The sequence below is a fragment of the Heterodontus francisci genome, chromosome 41 (genome assembly GCF_036365525.1).
Source record: "Heterodontus francisci isolate sHetFra1 chromosome 41, sHetFra1.hap1, whole genome shotgun sequence".
Lineage (NCBI taxonomy): Eukaryota > Metazoa > Chordata > Chondrichthyes > Heterodontiformes > Heterodontidae > Heterodontus > Heterodontus francisci.
In genome coordinates, this window is record NC_090411.1 from 28,580,071 (window position 1) to 28,603,696 (window position 23,626).

The window sequence follows — 23,626 nt, forward strand, 5'->3', positions numbered from 1 at the left end:
CTTCACCACTCTATCTACTGTCCTGCCCTCTTCAGGAACCTGTTGACATGCACTCCAAGGTCTCTCATTCTTCTACCCCTCTCAAAATCCTCCAGTTTATTGTGTATTCCCTTGCTTTGTTTGCCCTCCCCAAATGCATTACCTCACACTTCTCCGGATTGAATTCCATTTGCCACTTTTCCGGCCACTTAACCAAACCATTGATATAGCTCTGGAGTCTACAGCTATCCTCTTCACTATCAACGACATGGCCAATCTTTGTGTCTTCAGCAAATTTCTCAATCATGCCTCCCACATTTGAGTCCAGATCGTTGATATATACCACAACTGCAAGGGACCCAACACTGAGCCCTGTGGAACACCACTGTAAACTGCTTTCCATTTGCAAAAACATCTGTCAACTACTACACTTTGTTTCCTGTCACTGAGCCAATTTTGGATCCAACCTGCCACATTCCCTTTTATCCCATGGGCTTTCATTTGACTGACCAGTCTATGATGCAGGACCTTGTCAAATGCCTTACTAAAATCCAAGTAGACCACATCCACTGCACTACCCTCATCAATCTTCGTTGTTACGTCCTCAGAAAACTTAATCAAGTTAGTAAGACATGACCTTCCCTTAACAAATCTATGCTGATAATCCCTGATTAATCTGTCCCTTTCTAAGTGGCAGTTTAACCTGTCTCTCAGAATTGATTCTAATAATTTACCCACCACCGAGGTCAGACTGACCGGCCAATAATTATTTGGCCTATCCCCTGCACCCTTTTTAAACAATTGTTTAACATTCACAGACCTCCAATCCTCTGGCACCTCGCCCGTCTCCTGTGAGGATTTGAAGATGATCCTCAGTGCATCTGCTATTTCCTCCTTGGCTTCCTTTAACAACCTGGGATGCAATCCATCCAGTCCTGGCGATTTATCCATTTTCAAAGATGTCAGACCCTCATACTTTCTCTCTCATTATGCTTATCATATCTAATATTTCACACTCCTCTTTTACGACAATGTCTGCATCAACCCTCTCCTTTTGTGAAGACAGAGACAAAAAACTCTTTCAGACTCCTGTCCACATCTTCTGCATCCATACATAAGTTCCCTTGTACATCTCTGATGGGCCCTACCCTTTCCTTAGTTATCCTCTCGCTCTTAATGTACTGATAATACAAAAACAAAGAACAGTACAGCACAGGAACAGGCCATTCGGCCCTCCAAGCCTGCGCCGATTTTGATGCCTGTCTAAATTAAAACCTTCACTTCCGGGGTCCGTATCCCTCTATTCCCATCCTATTCATGTATTTGTCAAGATGCCTCTTAAATGTCTCTATGGTACCTGCTTCCACCACCTCCCCGGCAACAAGTTCCAGGCACTCACCACCCTCTGTGTGAAGAACTTGCCTCGCACATCCCCTCTAAACATTGCCCCTCTCACCTTAAACCTATGTCCCCTAGTAACTGACTCCTCCACCCTGGGAAAAAGCTTCTGACTATCCACTCTGTCCATGCCGCTCATAACTTTGTAAACCTCTATCATGTCGCCCCTCCACCTCCGTCGTTGCAGTGAAAACAATCCGAGTTTATCCAACCTCTCCTCATAGCTAATGCCCTCCAGACCAGGCAACATCCTGGTAAACCTCTTCTGTACCCTCTCCAAAGCCTCTACATCCTTCTGGTAGTGTGGCGACCAGAATTGCACGCAATATTCTAAGTGTGGCCTAACTAAGGTTCTGTACAGCTGTAGCATGACTTGCCTATTTTTATACTCTGTGCCCCGACCGATGAAGGCAAGCATGCCGTATGCCTTCTTGACTACCTTATCCACCTGCGTTGCCACTTTCAGTGACCTGTGGACATGTACGCCCAGATCTCTCTGCCTGTCAATACTCCTAAGGGTTCTGCCATTTACTGTATACTTCCCACCTGCATTAGACCTTCCAAAATGCATTACCTCACATTTGTCCGAATTAAACTCCATCTACCATTTGTCTGCCCAAGACTCCAACCGATTTATATTCTGCTGTATCCTCTGACAATCCTCATCACTGTCCGCAACTCCACCAACCTTTGTGTCGTCCGCAAACTTACTAATCAGACAAGCTACATTTTCCTCCAAATCATTTATATATATATTACAAACAGCAAAGGTCCCAGCACTGATCCCTGCGGAACACCACTAGTCACAGCCCTCCATTCAGAAAAGCACCCTTCCACTGCTACCCTCTGTCTTCTATGACCGAGCCAGTTCTGTATCCATCTTGCCAGCTCCCCTCTGATCCCATGTGACTTCACCTTTTGTCAGTCTGCCATGAGGGACCTTGTCAAAGGCTTTACTGAAGTCCATATAGATAACATCCACTGCCCTTGCTTCATCAATCATCTTCGTCACTTCCTCAAAAAACTCAATCAAATTAGTGAGACACGACCTCCCCTTCACAAAACCATGCTGCATTTCGCTAATAAGTCCATTTGTTTCCAAATGGGAGTAAATCCTGTCCCGAAGAATCCTCTCTAATAATTTTCTTACCACTGACGTAAGGCTCACCGGCCTATAATTTCCTGGATTATCCTTGCTACCCTTATTAAACAAAGGAACAACATTGGCTATTCTCCAGTCCTCTGGGACCTCACCTGTAGCCAATGAGGATGCAAAGATTTCTGTCAAGGCCCCAGCAATTTCTTCCCTTGCCTCCCTCAGTATTCTGGGGTAGAACCCATCAGGCTCTGGGGACTTATCTACCTTAATGCTTTGCAAGACACCAAACACCACCTCCTTTTTGATAATGAGGTGACTGAGACTATCTACACTCCCTTCCCTAGGCTCATCATCCACCAAGTCCTTCTCCTTGGTGAGTACTGATGCATTTAGTACCTCGCCCATTTCCTCTGGCTCCACACATAGATTCCCTTCTCTGTCCTTGAGTGGGCCAACCCTTTCCCTGGTTACCCTCTTGCTCTTTATATACTTATAAAAAGCCTTGGGATTTTCCTTAATCCTGTTTGCCAATGACTTCTCATAACCCCTTTTAGCCCTCCTGACTCCTTGCTTAAGTTCTTTCCTACTGTCTTTATATTCCTCAAGGGATTCATCTGTTCCTAGCCTTCCAGCCCTTAAGAATGCTTCCTTTTTCTTTTTGACGAGGCTCACAATATCCCGCATTATCCAAGGTTCCCAAAACTTGCCAAACTTATCCTTCTTCCTCACCGGAACATGCTGGTCCTGGATTCTAATCAACTGACGTTTGAAAGACTCCCACATGTCAGATGTTGATTTTCCCTCAAACAGCCACCCCCAATCTAAATTCTTCAGTTCCTGCCTAATATTGTTATAATTAGCCTTCCCCCAATTTAGCACCTTCACCCGAGGACTACTCTTATCCTTATCCACGAGTACCTTAAAACTTATGGAATTATGGTCACTGTTCCGGAAATGCTCCCCTACTGAAACTTCGACCACCTGGCCGGGCTCATTCCCCAATACCAGGTCCAGTACGGCCTCATCCCTAGTTGGACTATCTACGTATTGTTTCAAGAAGCCCTCCTGGATGCTCCTTACAAATTCTGCCCCATCCAAGCCCCTAGCACTAAGTGAGTCCCAGTCAATATAGGGGAAGTTAAAATCACCCACCCTACAACCCTGTTACCTTTACATCTTTCCAAAATCTGTTGACATATCTGCTCCTCTACCTCCCGCTGCCTGTTGGGAGGCCTGTAGTAAAACCCCAACATCGTGACTGCACCTTTCCTATTCCTGAGCTCCACCCATATTTCCTCGCCGCACGACCCCTCCGAGGTGTCTTCCCGCAATACAGCTGTGATATTCTCCTTAACCAGTAATGCAACTCCCCCACCCCTTTTACATCCCCCTCTATCCCGCCTGACGCTTCTAAATCCTGGAACATTTAGCTGCCAATCCTGTCCTTCCCTCAACCAAGTCTCTGTAATAGCAACAACATCATAGTTCCAAGTACTAATCCAGGCTCTAAGTTCATCTGCCTTACCTGTTAGATTAGATAACCTGATTAGGTAATTAGATTAACTGATTCGATAACTTTTCTTCTGGTGGTGTTGGTTGAGGAATAAATGTTGATCCAGGGCACATTGCATCATAGAATGATTATAGTACAGGAGATGACTATTTGGTCCGTCGTGTCCGTGCTGGCTCTCTGCAAGCGCAACTCACCTAGTCCCGCTCCCCTGCCTTTACCCCATAGCCTTGAAAATATTTTCTCTTCAGATAATTATCCAATTCTCTTTTGAAAGCTACATTTAAATGTGCCTCCACCACACACTCAGGCAGTGCATTTCAGATCCTAACCACTCACTGTTTAAAAATTTTTTTTTTCCTCATGTCATCGTCGTTTCTTTTGCTAATCACCTTAAATTGGTGTCCTCTGGTTCTTGAGCCATCAGCCAATGGGAAGTTTCTCCCTATCTGCTCTGTCCAGACCCCTCATGATTTTGAACACATCTATCATTTCTCCTATTAAACTTATTTTCTCTCCAAGGAGAACAACCCCAGCTTCTCCAACCTATCCACATAACTGAAATTCCCCAACCCTGTAACCATCCTCGTAAGTCTTTTCTGCACCCTGCTTCCTAAAGTGTGTTGTGCAGAACTGAACGCACTACTCCAGTTGAGGCCGAACCTGTATTTTATACAAGTTTGTCATAACTTACTTGTTTTTATACTCTGTGCCCCTATTTATAAAGCCCAGGTTTCAGTATGCTTTAACTGCTTTCTCAACCTGTCCTGCCACCTTCAATGATTTGTGCACATATGCCCCTAGGTCCCTCTGCTCCTGCAGCCCCTTTAGAATGAAACTCTTTATTTTATATTTCTACTCTTCTTTGAATAGTGCCATGGGATCTTTTACGCCCACTTGAGAGGGCAAATGGGGGCCTTGGTTTAACGTCTCATCCAAAAGACAGCACCTCCGACAGTGCCGTGCTTCCTTAGTGCAGTACTGGGAGTGGCAGCCTAGGTAACATACTCAGCTCTCTGCACCCACAACCTTCCGATTCAGGCTATGTTGCTACCAACTGAGCCATGGCTTACATGAGTCGTCAGTAGTTGTTTCTTTGTAAAACTTTATTTTTTGGGGGGGGCAGGAAGCCTAATTGTCTAAACCTGTTTGAAATATGCAGTGTTTTGTTGCTTGTAGTGTTGGGGTTTTGCCATTAGAGGCTATCTGTGAGCTATGGAAATGGCAGAGGTCCCACTACTGAGAAAGTGGGTACAGTCCCCACTTAACACTGTCTGCACTTATTAAAAGCAATCGCTATATTGTTTAAATAACACTAACCATGTACCATGATCGTTGATTACGGAGGCACCACTCATAATGTACTAAGCATGCTGATTATTTCAGGCAGTTCAATAAATTGATTGCACCTCATTAATCCTCTGTATTTACCGATCTCAAAAGCTGTGCAGATTTGGGACAAGATCAGGTCTTTAAGCCACCTTCAGTTAGTTGACCCGTTTGGCCTGTTCATCAGCTGTTTGCTCCCCTTTGAAATGTGACTTGTCTGCATGTAAATGACTAACTGTTCTGCTGTCTTCCTCCTGTGTTCTTTGTTCTCACCTAAAGCTGCCTATTTATCAGCATTGCAGAGGCAGTTGCTAAATGAAAACTTCGGGTGTTCTGCATCAAGCCTGTTTTTGAAAGAAATGTTGCTTCCCTTTGGTTTTACCACGAAAAGTGGGAAAATTGTGTTAACACGAATGCACCCGCTATAAACAATGGAGACTGTACTTAGTATTCCACAGGCCTGATGGTGTTGTCGATTGAGTCAGGCAGGTTCTGAGCCCACAGTACTTGCTGATATGTGGAAGAGCACTTGAAAAGATGGGATTGAATTTAAAAAAAAAAACTTGCTTTTTTTCTCTCCCCTCCCTTCAATATTTTGGTAGATTCATGGTTGACAGTGATGTCGTTGGCTGTAACTGGATAGAATTACCTGCTGGAAAGTACTGGTTAAGGGAAGAGCAGCCAACAGGAAACTCCACTGCAACGAGGGACAATCCCAGAAAGGTGTGTTTGGCCAAAAGCTAGTTGGGTTCAATTTTTAGAAGGGTGTGGAGTTAATCTTTTAAAAACTTGTATTTTTCTCTCCTTGGCACGATAGGGCTTGATGCTCACCAAACCACTCCCTTGCTGAAACATTGCTGTTACTTTAATGAGCCTGTTGGAGAGTTGGGTGACACATGTCCTTTAACGTGCAGTTTTGGGAAATGCAGGAATATGTTGAATGTGATGTAATAAGGCACCTGCATGTCTTAGTGCATCAGGCTAAACTGAACAAATATTTCTTCACTGCAATATTCAGAAGAACTTGTATTTATATAATTCCTTTCAGGACGTCCCAAAACACTTCACAGGCAGTTAAATAGTTGATTGAAGTATAATGTTTGCTGTAATGTAGGAATTTGTGCACAGCAACGTCCCACAAACAGCAATGAAATTAATGAGAAGATGGTCTGTTTTGAAGTTTTGGTTTATGGATAAATGAATATTGACCGGGGAGAATTCCTCTGCTCTTCAAAATAGTATCATGGGATCTTTTGCATTCACCTGAGATGACAGATGGGGCGCAGTTTTAACATCTTATCTAAAAGGTGGCACCTCGGACATGTGCAGCTCTCTCTTAGTACTATATTGGAATGTCAGCCCAGATTTTGTGCTCAAGTTTGTGCAGTGGGATTTGAGCACACAACCTCCTGACTCAAGAATGAGGGTGCTACCATCTGACCCATGGTTGAACTTTATCAAATCTGTAATTTTGGATGCTAATAGGATATGAATGGGGGCTGACTTGGTCATTGACCGCTGTGCCCTAATTCATAGGTGTGTACCATAGAGCCTCAGAGGCCATAGGAACAGGAGTAGGCCATTTAGTCCCTCAAACCTTGTCTGCCATTCAAGATCATGTCTGATTCTGCCTTTGCCCCATATCCCCTAACACCTTTGGTTAACAAAAATCTATCAATCTCATTTAAAATTAACAATTGATCTTGCATCAATTGCCATTTGTGGAAGAACGTTTCAAAATTTCTACCACCCTTTGCATGTAGATGTGTTTCATAATTTCACTTCTGAAAGGTCCGTTTCTAATTTTTAGACCACATCTAAAACCTGCTCCCTTTAGTTCACACACATCTCAAGTTGGTGATGCTAATGGATCTGATTTAAAATGGGTTTGTTGATGAAAACAGTTCTTTGTGAACTTTCAGGCCACAAAATTCAAACAGGACAAATCAGAAAATAAGCTGCAGTATATTGCTCTTCTCATGTTTACTCTCCATTTATTTGTATGTGGTCTCTTGGTCATGTTCTGTTTGTTCTGTTTCATTTTGCTGGTCCAATTATTTTAATTTAAATTAAGTTTTGCATACTTATGACGGTTGTTAAAACCACAGTGGTTTGAAATTACTCTTCTACATCATCTTGTTTGATGCACCAATGAAATTCTGGGCCTTGGATCATGACAAAAAAAGAAACCTTTGTTATTAAACCCATGTGACTCTGGCCACTCATTTTGGGAAGTACTTTGTTCTTCTGTGATATTAAACAACAGCTTGCTAGAGGTGTACTTCTGTTTTAATTCTCTAAATATGTTGGTGCCTAATGTAGTTGGGGCACCTTCCCATATCATTCTCTCTCATCAAAAGTAGAAAACAGTCAACAGGTCAGGTCAAGAAGCTTTCTTTCCACAGATGCTGCCTGACCTGAATGTTCCCAGCATTTTATGCTTTTTGTTTCAGATTTCCAGCACCCGCAGTATTTTGTTTCATTTTCTTTTGTGACCTTTGAGTCTCCCTTATTTTAAAAATGAGCATACGGACCACAGCTGGCAAAGAGGGCAGGTGTGCAGTGTTTGCCCCCTTTTCCCCTTTCTTCTGCAGGTGTTCATTCTTCTGTGGGTCTCAACAGCTTTCTGGAGCTTCACGTAGGCGATAGATCATTCTTTATCTGTGCATGTAGACAGTGATTGGTGACAGGCTATTTGACTATGTAGGGCGTAACAGCAGAGCCCCATTCTATTCTTGCCTAATGTCCTTACACGCACACTTCCCCTATGAGTAACAACCCAGGTTGACTATTTTTCTTTCCACCTCCACCCTTTTTCCTTGGTGTTACTTTAGTTTAGTTTAGTTTAGAGATACAGCACTGAAACAGGCCCTTCGGCCCACCGAGTCTGTGCCGACCATCAACCACCCATTTATACTAATTCTACGCTAATCCCATATTCCTACCACATCCCCACCTGTCCCTATATTTCCCTACCTCCTACCTATACTAGGGGCAATTTATAATGGCCAATTTACCTACCAACCTGCAAGTCTTTTGGCTTGTGGGAGGAAACCGGAGCACCCGGAGAAAACCCACGCAGACACAGGGAGAACTTGCAAACTCCACACAGGCAGTACCCAGAATTGAACCCGGGTCGCTGGAGCTGTGAGGCTGCGGTGCTAACCACTGCGCCACTGTGCCGCCCTCGTATCTTTGATTACGCTCCGGTGAGGTGCAATGAGAAGTTTGGCAGTAGCAGCAGCCCAGGGCTGCAACTGGGGCCATCAGTTCATTCAGCACAAGCTCAAAATTGAACCCAGGAACTTCTGTGGTGTGTAATGACTGCAGTCAATGTTCCCTCTAATTTCCCTTGGCTATGTGTGACCCGTTTCTTGCGCTGCGTGGTCCTTTTAAGATTGACGGGTGGCCTTTTTGTCTCCTGCGTGGCATATTCCCAACTGCTGCACGGCTGTGCATCTACGCAGCAGAGGTGACGTTAGCTGCAGCGTGTGCTATTTACTGGACTAAACTTCGCCAGCATCATCCAAACCCGTGATCTTTAACTAGAAGGAGAAGGGCAGCAGGTGCATGGGAGCGCCATCACCTCCAAGTTTCTCTCCAAGTCTCACACAGACCATCCCAATTTGGAAATGTATTGCTCTTGTCGCCGAGTCAAAATCCTAGAATTCCCTACCTAACGTTACTGTGAGAGTACCTTCACCATGAGGACTGCAGTGGTTCAAGAAGATGGCGGCTCACCGCTACCTTCTCTAGGCACCTAGGCATGGGCAATAGATGCTGGCCTTGCCAGTGATGCACACATGCCGAAAATGAATTAAAAAGAAAAGTTGCATACTGAGCAGTGCATTTGCTAACTGAGTAGTTTCTTTTTAATTTTTGCCATGTCATATAGGCGACACTGGCGCAGATTGAGGTGGACGTAGCCTGGACAGACTTCATCAGCCACGCTGCCGAAGGCGAGTGGCAGAAAATCCCTCCGCTTCGAGTGCTGAGCTTTGACATAGAGTGTGCTGGCAGGAAGGGTACGTTTAATAAAATCTACAACTGGATATTTATTTTTCAAACTTCACATCAAATGTTTTGAATGATTGGGATCAGCATGAAGACCATCGGGTGTATTTTCCTCCAGGTGCTCATATTAGCGCTCTCAATACTAGCACTGACTTTTTTTCCCAGTTTCCTCCCCTCCTCTAGAACTGTCCATGGGCATCAATGGCACTCTGGTGCTTCGTTGATGTGGCTATTCTCTGTATGTGGTAGTGAATACTGGCAGACTTACTGTATCTGCAGTGGAATCCCAGCCGTCCTGAATCCTATCCTCACCTGAAGTTCACTAAAATGCGCTTTGCAGCAGAGGTGAGAAATGGGAACTTTGGCTGATTTCCTGTTCCGTTCCTTGCCAAATCCAGTGCCGATGTGACCAAGTGTAGCCTTTGTCCCCACCCCTCCATTATCACTAATCTGACAGAGATCTGCTCATTCAGGTCGAATTTGAGAGAATTGGACCTGAATGAGAAAGAAACAGGACTAGGTGACAGAATTAATCCCATTGTCCCAGTAATCTTTGGATTTCTGTAGCAAAGAACTGCCTCCTTTAGTGCCTTTACCAAGAAATACTCAAGTAGAACAGAGACTTCTGTCATGGTTTGATGTGATGTAGCATGAAGAAAAAAAAGATTTGCATGAGAGAATCTGTTTCACTAGAATTTATTTTTCTTCGGGTGCATATGGGTTACCTCTCTTATGCGCACCCTTTGATAAAAGAATGTGTAAAATGGTTATTGTATTAGAGCGGAATAAATTAAAGACGAAAGAGGTAGGGAAGTGGAGAAAATTTGTATGTCCATTCCCCCCCACCGCTCCATTTCTAGTTTTCTACGGTCCACTTGCGATATGGACCATACTCTAGCCGATGGGGAAAGCTGTTGATTTGTTCCCAAGCATCTGCCAATGCAACTGTGTAATGGCTGCTTTGCAGCTGGGTGATTCTGCCCTCTGTTTATGCGTGTATGTGCTCGCATGCTTGTGTGTCAATTCCTGATTCATCACTTGGCATCTTCAGTCACCACTGTGTAAGATAACGTTCTTATATTTTTGGACTCTAAGGGGGTCAAAGGATTTGGGAACAGGGAAGAAAGTGAGGCCGAAGTTTAGCCAGGATCTTCTTGAATAGCAGAGCAGGCCTGAGGGGCATTTGGCTTACTCCTGCTGCTATTATGTTCTTGTAATGCAGATGTGCACCTGCATTACACCATTCTCTGTCACTGGGATTTTTACCCCGCTGACAGTATTCCATATCCTGAACCACATACTCAGATGATTTGTACAATCCTGAGAAATTTTCATGACTTAAGAGATACTTGCTTGGTGGCTATAAATTGCTTGTTTTTGTCCCTCTTCATGGATGTAATATCAAAGCAACAATTGATCAAATTATTTTTATTGTCCTTTTATTTTGAAGGTGTTTTTCCAGAGGCAGACAAGGATCCTGTGATACAGATTGCTAACATGGTGCTGCGACAGGGCGAGAAGGACCCCTTCATCCGTAATGTTTTCACCCTTCGGTCTTGTGCCAGCATTGTGGGGTCACAGGTCCTGTGCTTTGAGAAGGAGAGTGAGCTTTTGAAGGTATGAGAACTGGGATGGAAGGTAATGATGACGGGCTATGTACCTGTGCAGCATTAGGATTGGATGTTTATTTCTAATGTGGCCAGATTGTAGAGTCCTCTGATACTTTTTATTCTAGTGAGGCATGCTCCTGGCGAAGGTGTCGTTTTCCTTTGTGAGGGTGGAGTTGCTGCTTTGTTCAAACAGTCATTGCTGAAATCATAAGTGACTGCCATCGCTGTGCATCCAACTACCGTCGATATTTTTGCATAGTTCTGTTTTAATTATCTCCACTTTTCTCCCAAAGGTCCTGACTTTCACCATTAAACAAGTTCCTAGGCATCACGCAAATCGTACCGTGTCTTAGTTATTCTTCTCGCATGAGTTATCATCAAGCTATTTGACCACATGGGGGAGCGTCTGGTGTCCACATGTGCATTTTCCAGCAGATGTCACTGGCTAGCATTATGAATTCCTGGCAACATTTCTCTCAAAGAAGGAAAATAATGACTCTTGCATTTGTATAGCACCTCAGGATGTCCCAAAGTGATTTACTGCCAAGTAGTTTTAGATTTAGATTTTTAGATTTAGATTTTTAGATTTAGATTTTTAGATTTAGATTTTTAGATTTAGAGATACAGCACTGAAACAGGCCCTTCGGCCCACCGAGTCTGTGCCAACCATTAACCACCCATTTATACTAATCCTACACTAATCCCATATTCCTACCATATCCTCACCTGTCCCTATATTCCCCTACCTATACTAGGGGCAATTTATAATGGCCAATTTACCTATCAACCTGCAAGTCTTTTTGGCTGTGGGAGGAAACCGGAGCACCCGGAGAAAACCCACGCAGACACAGGGAGAACTTGCAAACTCCACACAGGCAGTACCCAGAATTGAACCTGGGTCACTGGAGCTGTGAGGCTGCGGTGCTAACCACTGCGCCACTGTGCCGCTGTGTTGTAATGTAGCAAATGTGCATAGCAGGTTCCACAAACAGCAATAATGAGACAGTCTGTTTTAGTGATGTTGGCTGAGGGCTAAACCTTGGCTGGGACACTGGGGAGAACCCCCGTGGTCGTCTTTGAATGTTGCCTGGGATCTTTTATGTCCACCTGAGAGAGCAGATGGGGAACTCGGTTTAATATCTCATCCAAAAGACGGCACCTCCAACATGCAGCCCATCCTGAGCACTGCATTGGGTGTCAGCCTGAATTCTGTGCTCAAGTCTGGAGTGAAATTTGAACCCACAGGCTTCTGACTCAAATAAGAGTGAGCTGTCACAGCTGATAATCTAAAGTGCAGAAGCCAATTATAGCTAATTCAGTACTGTGCATTGAACCTGGTATTTGTGGGTTAGCACTGCACCTGGTGATGCCTGTACCCTCCAAACTTTGAGTTGGTGTTGGGGTGGAGGCACTGAAGGGAGAAGGTTTACATGTTTTTCTCTTTGCAGCTTTGGTGTCCTGTAAAATGGGCTTTGCAAGTGAAGCTTTCTCGATAATATGTATTTTTTAAAAATGTGTTGATGGAGAGCTGATTAGTTCCCCCAAGAGACAGGGTTTAATGGCCTGCGTTCTTGAACGAAGAGATAAATTTATATAAAAGCTTTTTTATTTTTGCGGTTTTGTCTCAAACCTCTCCACTTTTAGATCTAACCAGCCAGTATGATAATCAGTCATAATTACGTGGTGGGGTAGGCTGCTGCACGCTTCGCTGAGTGTACACAACCTCACCCTTGGTACTTTTGTTCCATTCGGGGGAGGGGGGAAACTGGGCTGTTTCTTGGTGGTCAATATATTTTTGTTTCTGTGACTTTTTTCCCCTTTAGAATGCATGATGCTCAACAACCCAGAGATTGTAAGTTCAAATCTCACCATGGCAAGCAGTGAAATTTAATTCAATAGATCTGGTAATTTGCGGTCCCGCAGCCGTAGGAAAAAATGACCATGACCATCCAAACTGTTAGATTCTTTACTAACCCCCTTCAAGGAAGAAAATCTGCCATTCCTGCCCAGTCTTGCCTACACATGATACTAGTCCGCACTACATGGTCGACTCTTACTGCCTCCTGAAGTGACCTAGCAAATCACTTCATAATGAATGGGTAATAAATGCGGCCTTGCTAGTTTTGCCTACATCCTAGGACAAATATTATCCAAAAAAATGGGGAATGAGTACTTTATATTGACAGTATCTCCCCCAAGCAATCTGCTTCCTGACAGCTTTCAGTAATAATCTACACAGTTTCTAGCATCAGCACAGAAAATTGAACAGACAAGAGCAAGTTAATGCACTCATTGGTTTTTCTGTGGAAGTGAGAACTGACTTTGAGGTCTTGTTGAGAATAAATTTTGTCTACAATAGAAATATTTTCCCTCCACTTTTTTCTTCGAAAATAAGTCTTGATAAGGGACTGCTTGAATGGCTTAACAGCTGTACACCATAGTGTGATGCAGGACTACATCGGACCTGGTTTTAACTAGCTTCAATCCAGAGAGGAAGGGGAAAAATCAAATAAGCTTCCTACTGCTGACAACTGTCCTTTGACACCTGCTGGAAGTTGCCACATGTGGATGCTGGGGTGGGGGGCACTTTTGGGCTTGGCTGTGATATCCTTCAAGGTCAGAAGTTTGCTGCTATTCTCTATTCAGACTTAGCCACTAGATAGAGCTTTTTAAAATTGTGATGGGGTTTGATAAGATAGAAATGAGCTGTTTCTGCTTGTGGGGGAGTTCAAAACTTTAAATAAACGATAGTCAATAATGATTACAGTAGAAATTCAGGAGAAACATATTTTTGGTTAGAGACTGGTTAGAATGTGGAACTTGCTATCACATGGAGTAGTTGAGGTGAATGGCATAGATACATTTAAGAGGAACTTGGATAAATGCATCAGGAATAAAGGAATAGAAGGCTATACTGATAAGATGGGAGGAGGCTCAGGTGGAGCATAACACCAGCATGAACCAGTTGGCCGGAATGACCTGTTCCTGCTGTAAAATTCTATGTAAAATGGGAAAAATTGGAACAAAAATATTTGAGTTAATCAAAGGTTTGAATAACTGCCTGCTTCACACTTTATCATTCACTGACCAGTTAGATTAGGTTTTCTGTGGAGTCACTCTAGTGTTAGTATACCGTGGTTAAGCGGGTTTGTTATTTTCTCCTCTTAGGCTCCTGTGAGACCTCACCCCGTTCCTCAGCTGAGTGCCAGTGTAGGCAGATGACCTGTAGTGTGTCAGGTTGCTAGGTGACCAGGCTGGATATCCTCTCCCTCCCTGTTCATTGGAATCTCCTATTGAAAAATCGTACCCTTGAACCCACATGCTTACACAAAATATCTCTGTACTCTTGAAATGACTTTATAGTGTTACCAGCCTCCTCAGTGATATGTCCAGCTGTATTTATGGTGCCTTTCGTTATTTGAGATATCTGTTTTAAATAGAGTGTACTGTGTTCTTAAAGAAACACAAATTACTCAAATCAGTTATTCTTGAAATAATTGTAACACATCTCCCCCACCACTCTGAGAGTAGAGCTGTAGACTGATGCTTTAATACTTTCTGCCATGGGAAGGGTCGCATGCATTATTTGACACTCGGCTAGTTCTTGATTTCAACCTTGCTATCAGTGGTGGGGTTGCTAAACACAGCTTTCAGTGAACTGTGGTTACATTAACAAAAGTAGAAAATGATAGAAACATTCAGCAGTCAGGCAGAACATCTCAGTCATTGCTGAAAACTGACATTTTGTAGAAGCTTTTCATCTTATACTCATCAGGACAATTCATAAGAATACCAATATAAGGGAAAGCAACAAATTTATACTGCATGAGAAGAGACTGCTGATTGGTTAGCAAGTGGACTCTGGTAGAGACATTGCCATAGCGAATGCACCAGTTTATGGTGATTGAAAGTTAACTGTTTGAAATTTAAACCAGGCAGCTTGACTAGTCAAGGCATTGCCCTGAGGAATGAACCAGCAAATGGCTGTCGCTTATTTTGTTTAGCTGAAATAGGCGCAATGTGTGTACATGTTCTTTCTGTCAGTTGTCATAAACTGGTGCATTCTCCATGGCAACGCCTCTACCAATTAGAATCCACTTGTTAACCAATCAGAACTCTCCTCTCATACAGTATAAATTGCTTGCTTTCCCTGACATTGGTATTCTTGCAAATTGTCCTGATGAGTGCAAGATGAAAAACTTCAACAAAATGTCTCTGTTTTCAGCAATACTCACGTTCTGTACTACCAAACAACTATCTTGGTCATGGCACAGAATGTAGAGAGCAATGATAGGAACAGAAGTAGGCCATTCAGCTCCTTGATCCTGTATAACCATTCAATTAGATCAAGGCTGATCTGCATCTGTATCCATATCTCGCCTAACAAAAATCTTCAATTTTGAAATGTTCAGTTGACTCCACCCCGACAGCCTCAATGTTTTGGAAAAGCGTTGGAATGTCCTGAGTGGTGCCTGAATTGTTAATTTGTCACTTCTCTCCACAAGTGCTTTGCCCGGCTTCCTGAGTGGATGCTGGAAATCTGAAACAAAAATAAAATGCCGGAAACACAGTATTTCTTTGTGTTGATTTACAGTATTTTGGAGTATATATCGTAAAGCCTTGTTCAGATTAATCTTTTTTCTCTTTCTAGGCTTGGTCAGAGTTTATTCGAATAGCTGATCCCGATATAATTACTGGATACAACATTCAGAACTTTGACTTGCCGTACCTGGTCAACCGGGCACAAGCACTCAAGGTAAATATGACAGCCCATTTTTGGTGACTTTTCTGCTATTTTAGTTTGGATTTCAAGACAGCATCTTCCATAAGCTGATCCTGATTTTACATTACGAGTCAGACTCCCTTGCTTTGGCAGCAGCAGCTTTTTCACATCCAATATTTCTACGCTGCTGCCACCTCGTTAAGGGAGCTGAATATGGCCATGTGGGCTCTGGCTTCCTACAGTCTGGCCGAAACAAATGCAAATGTACATAGTTTTTAATTCATCTTCAACATCAAAAGTTGAAATTGAAATCAATTGTTATTTATAGGAAAACTGAGAATCTATTTTGAAACTTCATTTTATATCTCCTCACTCTGCAAGTTGTTCTCTGTTACCTAACTGAAAGGGGAGGGGTAGGCCTTTGGTAATATTTTGTTGTGAACTGACATTAACAAGGTTTGCTCTTTGATCCTTAAATTACTAATTGAACTTGTAACATTGCTCTTGGATATGTTATAACAAAGGCAGGAGAAATGCACTGTTAATTCAGTCCCACTTCTCCATGGGTCACAACATATAAAATTTTTCCCACCTACTGAAGAATATCCAAATTAGATACACTCTTTGTCCCCCAGAATAAAGCACATCAACCAGGTTTCTTTATACAACAGCTTTAACTGTTTATTAGAAAACAAATAAGTCTTAACAATTAATGAGATAAATCTATTTATATGAAAGCTCCTTATTTCCCTAGTCCTCATGTACACACACACACATTGAAAAAAAAAAGTTATCTGGGAATAAGGGGTTTTGGTTTACAGCTGTTTCTTAGGAATAGAAGGAATAATAAAATAAATCAGTTTGTCACGTTCTGGTAGGAAATTCTTTGGTTGGGTGAGGTGTCCTAGAGTTTAAGCTGCCACTTAAAGTCTCTCCAGGTGAGATTGATGACCAGTCTGTGATGGGTAGACGTTCAAGGCAATTTGGCTGCAGTGGCGTCACATAGGACTTTCAGTAGGGATATAGCAACAGGTCTGCTTAGAACTCACAGCAGCAGTATAGCAGTAGAAGCTTTCCTCAGGTTCCAGGATTCCCCAAAACACAGGAGGTGACGGGAATCTCACTGGATGCAGGAATTCTTCAGAGACAGGAGGCTATAGGAATCTGCACGTTTGAAATACAGGGTTTCTTTTCAAGAGATGCAAGTTTCCTTTACAAAGAGAGGCCTTTTTCTGTAGTCTCCAGGCTGGTCAGGTCTAAGTTTCAAAATTTCAAATGCCTGCTCTTTGTCCAATTCACTGGTTTTTAGAAAGGGTCCCAAAAATAGTAAGCCTTCCTGAGCCGATCACATGAACAGACACAGTGGGCTGAATTTTATTAGTGCGCCGCACTTCACGGCAGCATGCTTTGAAGCCGGCGGCCTTCTGGCGCGGAAGCCCCACCACTGAGCCCCCGTGGTATTTCACGCGGGGCTGATTTAAATGGAGGGGGTGGAGCGGCCGTCCCCAATGACGTAGAGGGGGTGGCCGCTCTGTCCCAGGCAATGGCTCGGAAGCCACTGCACAGGCGCTGGCACCATTTTTAAAGGGCTTCAAGCCCTTAACAAAAATTTGAATGTTTAAAGAGAAAGTACTTTGTTAATTTTTAAAAATCAAAATCAAAAACAGGAGGCCCTTTCCCAACCCTCCCACCATGGTTGTTTTATATACCAATATGACAGACATTAATTTTATTCCCACCCTGAACACCCCCCCCCCCCCCCCCCCCAACCTTGTCACTTTTGGCCTTCAACCCCTTCTCACCATCCCCACAGCCAATAAAAAATGTTTTCCCTGCTCTCCCCACCATGATTATTTCAGTCCTCCCCCTCCCTACTAGTGTATCGCCTCGGAACTCCTACCTACCCCACATGGACTGCAGTGGTTCAAGAAGGCTGCTCATCACCACCTTCTCAAGGGCAATTAGGGATGGGCAATAAATGCTGGCCTGGTCAGCGACGCCCACATCCCAGGAACGAATTAAAACAAAAGCCACATGGTGTTTATGCAGCATTCAAGCAGTCCTTTATCAAGATTTATTTTCTAAGAAAAAGTGAAGAGGTGAAATGTTTCTATTGCATACTAAATTTCATTCCTCTTACTGTCTCTGAGGTGTCAGGCTGAGATTGGGGAAATGCTACTAAACTCAAACAGAATTTCATCATTTGGGTATTGGTTCAGATCTGACTGATGCAAACATGGTAAAGAACACAGTTGAACCACTGTTCTATTGTCTATCCTTGTGATTTACTGCCATCATGTAATAATCTGGGTAAATTATTATTTTTCAGGTGATGACATTCCCATTCCTGGGTCGTATTCCCAGCATTAAATCTGTAATCCGAGATTCTTCATTTCAGTCTCGGCAAATGGGCCGTAGAGAGAATAAAGTGATCAACATAGAGGGAAGAGTGCAGTTTGATCTGCTACAGGTGTGTAAAGCTATTAAATGAGTAAGTAACATGGTATTAGGGGGTTACGGCAACCCACTTCTGTTGTAAAGTGGGTTTTTCATTTGTTGAGGTTCTAGATTTAACCTTTTTAAGGAGGTCATTAGGTGGTGGATTGGGGCGTTTTGTCTTTATGGACTTTCAGAAAACATTTGATAGAATTCCACACAAGATTATTAACAACAATGAGAGAATGTGGAATTGGAGGCATCCTTGTGATATGGATTGATAATTGGCTGTGAGGTAGGAGACGGACAGTAGAGAATTTTTTTTCTGATTGGCAGAATGAAACAAATTATGTTCCCCAGAGATCTGTATAGAGGCCTCCGCTTTTCACTATATTAATGACTTGGATGAAGGAATAGGGATTGGTACATCCGAGTTTGCAGATGACTCAGTTTGGAGGAACAGTTGTGTGGATTGGAGGAGGAATTTACAAAGGGACATAGACAGACTGGGGAGGCAGACTGTAAGAGATGAAGTACAATGTGGGAAAGTATGAAGTCATTCACTTTGGATCCAAGAAAGACAAATCGGAATGTTTTCTTAATAGTGGGAGATGAGGATCTCAGAGAAGCAAAGTCATTCGGGTGTCCAGGTACACAAGTCACTGAAATCTAGTTAGTGCACAGGTACCAAAAGTAATCAAAGGCTAATGGAATGTTAACCTTTATCTCAAGGATTTTAATTTAAAAGTGAAGAAGTGATGCTTCAGAGCCTTAACTCAGACCCCATCTGGAGTGTGCATATCTATTTGGGCAGAAAATAGGAAAAGGTGTACAGTGCTGCTTTGCCAGAATGATACCAGATACTAAAAGATTAAATTGAGGGCAGGTGGCTTGTATTCCATTGAGTTTAGATAGTATTGATCTGATCAAAGAATTTAAAATGATAAAGATTCGAAAGGGTAGTTTCGGAGAAACTGTCTCCTCTTAGAGGAGGATAATTTTAAAATTAGAGCTAGGCTGTTTGGCAGTGAAGCAGTTTTTCATTCAAATTGAAATGCAGAACAGGCTTGAGAAGCTGAATGGCCTCCTCGTGTTTTCTGTGTTCAAGCCCAGTCTAGTATTTTGAGCACATAAAAAAGACTGACACTTCAGAGTACTGCATTGTTGGAGGTGCTATCTTTAAGGTGAGATATTAAACTGAGATTCCATCTGACTTCTCAAAATATGCTTGGCACTATTCAAAGAAGAACTGGGGAACTATCCCAGTCTTGCCAACATTTATCTCTCGAATATCACCGCCAAAAGCTAAATAAGTAACTTGACATTCATCTCATTGCTTTCTGTGCCTATAAAACAACAGTGACTGCACATCAAAGCTTCTTTGGGATGTCCTCAGCACGTTACAGGAGCTGTACAAGTGCCAGCTGTTGCATTTGGAAATTGCTGATTGACTTTATCTCTTCGAAGTAATGTGTGCAGCTTTTGTTTCGGACAGGTGTTGCTGCGCGACTACAAACTACGATCTTACACACTCAACGCGGTGAGTTTCCACTTCCTGCAGGAGCAGAAGGAAGATGTTCAACACTCAATCATCACAGAACTGCAGGTAACCAGTAGTGAGATGTGTATGGTTTTGGGTGTGGGAAAGAGGCGGTGCTATCTTTCTCCGTATGTTAACTCCAATTCAAAGAATTTGAATTCCTTGAGTTCCTTTAATTGAATTTTATAATAATTGGTGGGGCTGGGGCTGAATTCCCTAAATAGATCTGACTTTCAGATTTCATTTCAAGTAACTCGCTGAACAAGGTTCCAGCATTCATCCCAATAAGTTTATTACTTTTGAGAGCTATTTCTTTGCTGTGCTGTCCAGTCTATTAAGAATTAGACTAATGACTAAAGAAATATTAAGAGGTAGGAAATGTCATAAGCTTTCTGTGAGCTGGATTTGCACCAGTAACACTGAGCTTGTTGAGTTCTGGCCTTTAAAATTTTACACGAATGCATCCTACTCCTAGTCACATGATTACTTGCGCCCAAACTACGTGTGACTGGACATCTTGCTTGATATTGCAATCACAGCCAAGCAGTAGAGAGAAGCCACTGGGTTCTGCATAACACGGGTACATCAAAATCGTGCACCTTTCTAAAATATTTTTATCTAGTTTATTAATTAAAGGCTGATTTTTCAGACTGGTTCGGTCAGCTTAATTTGAAGTTGAGCTGGATTTCAAAAGTGATAGGTTTATTTTTAATTGTAGTTTAACCTTTTGTACTTGAAGTGTTTTTGACTAACTTTAAACAATTTAAAATGTGAATTTTGCAATATGTGGGTAGTTTTCTGATCTGTGCATTGCAGTTATCAGCTGTTATCTTTTCCTTTGTCGCATCTGTTCACTACATCTTTTGTACTCTGTCTTGCCCATCTCCTCACCACCATTCTGTTTGTTTAGAATGGTAATGAGCAAACACGAAGGCGATTGGCTGTCTACTGTCTGAAGGATGCCTACCTGCCCTTGCGGCTGTTGGAGAAGTTGATGTGCGTCATTAACTATATGGAAATGGCGAGAGTGACGGGGGTCCCTCTCCCCTACCTCCTTTCTCGAGGACAGCAGATCAAAGTGGTCTCTCAGTTGCTCCGACAGGTAAGAACCAAAGCGGTGCTTTGTAATTAAGTGATTAGTTAGCTGTAACATCTTCAGTGAATGTGCCACATAACTTCCACATTGCACAGAGAACTTCTCCAATATCTAGTTCCCAGCATTAATTGAACAATAGTGAATAATCTACTTGTTTATACAAATCTGATCTGCAAGAGACTTGTTGGTACAGTGACTTGGTGATAGTCCTTTCATCTCTGGGATCTAAGTTTAAATCCAGCCCTGCCTGATGAAATGAATGTCGTATCTGCCTTTTGGCTGCAAGTGACCTTCTGGCTTGCATTTGGTGCACTAGGGTATGCTTTTCTGAGATTGATGGTTATAGTATACTGTTGGAATCTTTACTTGGAAACTAACTATGCTGAACTAAAGAGCCAAATGTGGGAACTGTCGCATTAGCAACCTTGACTTGCTAAAACAGAAGTTTGTCAATCCTTTTTGACCTGTATGCAGCCTTTGTCACACCATCCTCCTTCAATGCCTGTCCAGCATTATCCAGCTGGGTGGGACTGCCCTCACCTGCATTGGCCGGTCTTCCTACTCCCGTACTGTTACCTCTTGAGTCCTTTGGCCCTGTCCTGTTTAACATCTACTTGCAGCCCCTTGGTGACGTCATCTGAAAACAGAATGTCAGGTTCCACATGTACACTAACACCCAACTCTCCAACTCTACCTCACTACCACCTCTCTTGACCCCTCCACTTTCTCTAAGTTGACACACTACTTGACCGGTACCAAATACTGGGCGGCGCAGTGGCTAGCACTGCAGCCTCACAGCTCCAGCGACCCGGGTTCAGTTCTGGGTACTGCCTGTGCGGAGTTTGCAAATTCTCCCTGTGTCTGCGTGGGTTTCCGCTGGGTGCTCCGGTTTCCTCCCACAGGTTGATAGGTAAATTGGCCATTGACCCATGGTGTTGTGCCACACTGTATGTGTGTAGACTAGAGTCCTGACAGTGATCATTTTATACTTTTTATATAAATACTGTATATTTTATAATAATCACTCAGGACCTCCCTGGTCTCTGCATCTCAGCTGCTCACTGGATAAACTTGCAGCAAATATTTCAACCTGTAAAGCAGGAGTCTAGGTAACGTATAATATTTTCTGAGCCTTCGGGCAATTGCTGTGTTTATTTTAAGCAATACACATACTGGTACAGTGTGGCACAACCTGTCTGGGCACAACTCCATGGGTTTCTGTTTAACTCATGACCAAACAGTCACTGACTTTGTGGCTCCAATTTCATCTTTTTAAACAACCTTTCAAGTCCAATTACAGTTTTTGTTGCTTATCTACACAAACTGAAAAAGTAAAAAACTGATTCAGAATCGGAAGGTAGGTGAAGTGAATATTCTGGTGGTCGGGTCGGGCGCGGGAAAAAATGGAAGGACTCTGGTCGGGCTCAGGTCCGATGTGGTTCTGTCGGGTTTGGGTCAGGTTTTTTTTTCAGACTCGAGCAGGCCTTTACCTTCCACCCCATAAAACTTGAGTTCATTCAAAATTCTGTTGCCTGTATCCTAACTAGCACCGAATCCCATTCACCAATTATCCCTGTGCTCGCTGACCTACACTGGTTCCCAATCTGACAACACACTGATTTTAAAATTCTTATCCTGTTTTCAAATCCCTCTATGGCCTCGACACTGTAACTTCCTACAGTCCTACCCCTGAGAGGCAAAAGGTCCAGTTCACAGAAAAAACACCCATGGACAACTAAAGAGATTAGGGATAGCATAAAACAAAAAGAAATGGCTTACAAAAGTGCAAAACGCAGCACAGATCCGGCCGAATCGGATCGATACAAAGACCTTCAAAGGGTCACAAAGCAGCTTATAAGAGCTACTAAAAGAGATTATGAAAGGAAACTTGCAAGGGACATCAAAATCAATAAGAAGAAATTTTATAGTTACATAAAGGGAAAATGGGTGGTCAAGAGCAATGAAGGCCCACTAAGAGCTGAAAATGGAGATATTGTCATTGATAATGGGGAAATGGCAGACATGTTGAACAATTACTTTGCCTCAGTATTTACAGTTGAAAAGGAGGATAACTTGCTGGAAGTCCTGAAAACATTAATAGCTGATAGGGGACAGGGACTTAATACAATTAACGTAAGTAAATCATCAGTAACAAGGAAATTAATGGAACTAAAGAGTGAGAAATCCCCAGGACCTGACAGTTTCCATCCGAGGGCATTAAAGGAAGTAGGGGAGCACATTGTAGATGCCCTAACTATAGTCTTTCAGAGTTCCCTAGATTCAGGAGTGGTCCCTGTGGATTGGAAAGTTGCACATGTCACTCCACTTTTTAAGAAGGGTGAAAGGGGGAACCAAGGAAATGACAGACCAGTTAGCCTGACCTCTGTGGTGGGCAAGTTGCTGGAGTCTGTAATCAAGGATAGGGTGACTGAGCACCTAGAAAAATTTCCGTTAATCCGGGACAGCCAGCATGGATTCATGACTGGAAGGTCATACCTGACAAATCTCACTGAATTTTTTGAAGAGGTGACTAAGGTAGTGGACAGGGGAGTGTCTATGAATGTTATTTATATGGACTTCCAGAAGGCATTTGATAAGGTCCCGCATAAGAGACTCTTAACTAAGGTAGAAGCCCAAGGAGTTGAGGGTAAATTATTGACATGGTTAGAAAGTTGGTTGAGTGGTAGGTGACAGAGTGGGAATAATCGGTAAGTACTCCGATTGGCAGAATGTGACTAGTGGTGTCCCGCAGGGATCTGTGTTGGGGCCTCAATTATTCACATTATTCATTAACGACTTGGATGATGGTGTAGTAAGTCATATATCCAAATTTGCTGATGATACAAAGTTGTAGACAGTCTAGATGATAGCATAAAATTGCCAAGAGATATT

At 42.9% G+C, this 23,626-nt stretch overlaps 1 protein-coding gene across 3 annotated transcripts in view; it reads left to right on the forward strand.

Annotated features, from left to right (window-relative positions):
• The window catches only part of pold1 (polymerase (DNA directed), delta 1, catalytic subunit), a 153,117-nt gene that overhangs the window by 24,499 nt on the left and 104,992 nt on the right, over window positions 1-23,626 (forward strand). For all 3 annotated transcript variants that reach the window (XM_068019663.1, XM_068019665.1, XM_068019664.1), the window contains exons 7-13: window positions 5,918-6,038; window positions 9,211-9,340; window positions 10,780-10,946; window positions 15,591-15,695; window positions 17,992-18,132; window positions 19,594-19,704; window positions 20,549-20,740. In XM_068019663.1, the coding sequence (XP_067875764.1) occupies window positions 5,918-6,038; window positions 9,211-9,340; window positions 10,780-10,946; window positions 15,591-15,695; window positions 17,992-18,132; window positions 19,594-19,704; window positions 20,549-20,740 (967 nt within the window). The remainder of the gene's footprint in view (window positions 1-5,917; window positions 6,039-9,210; window positions 9,341-10,779; window positions 10,947-15,590; window positions 15,696-17,991; window positions 18,133-19,593; window positions 19,705-20,548; window positions 20,741-23,626) is intronic.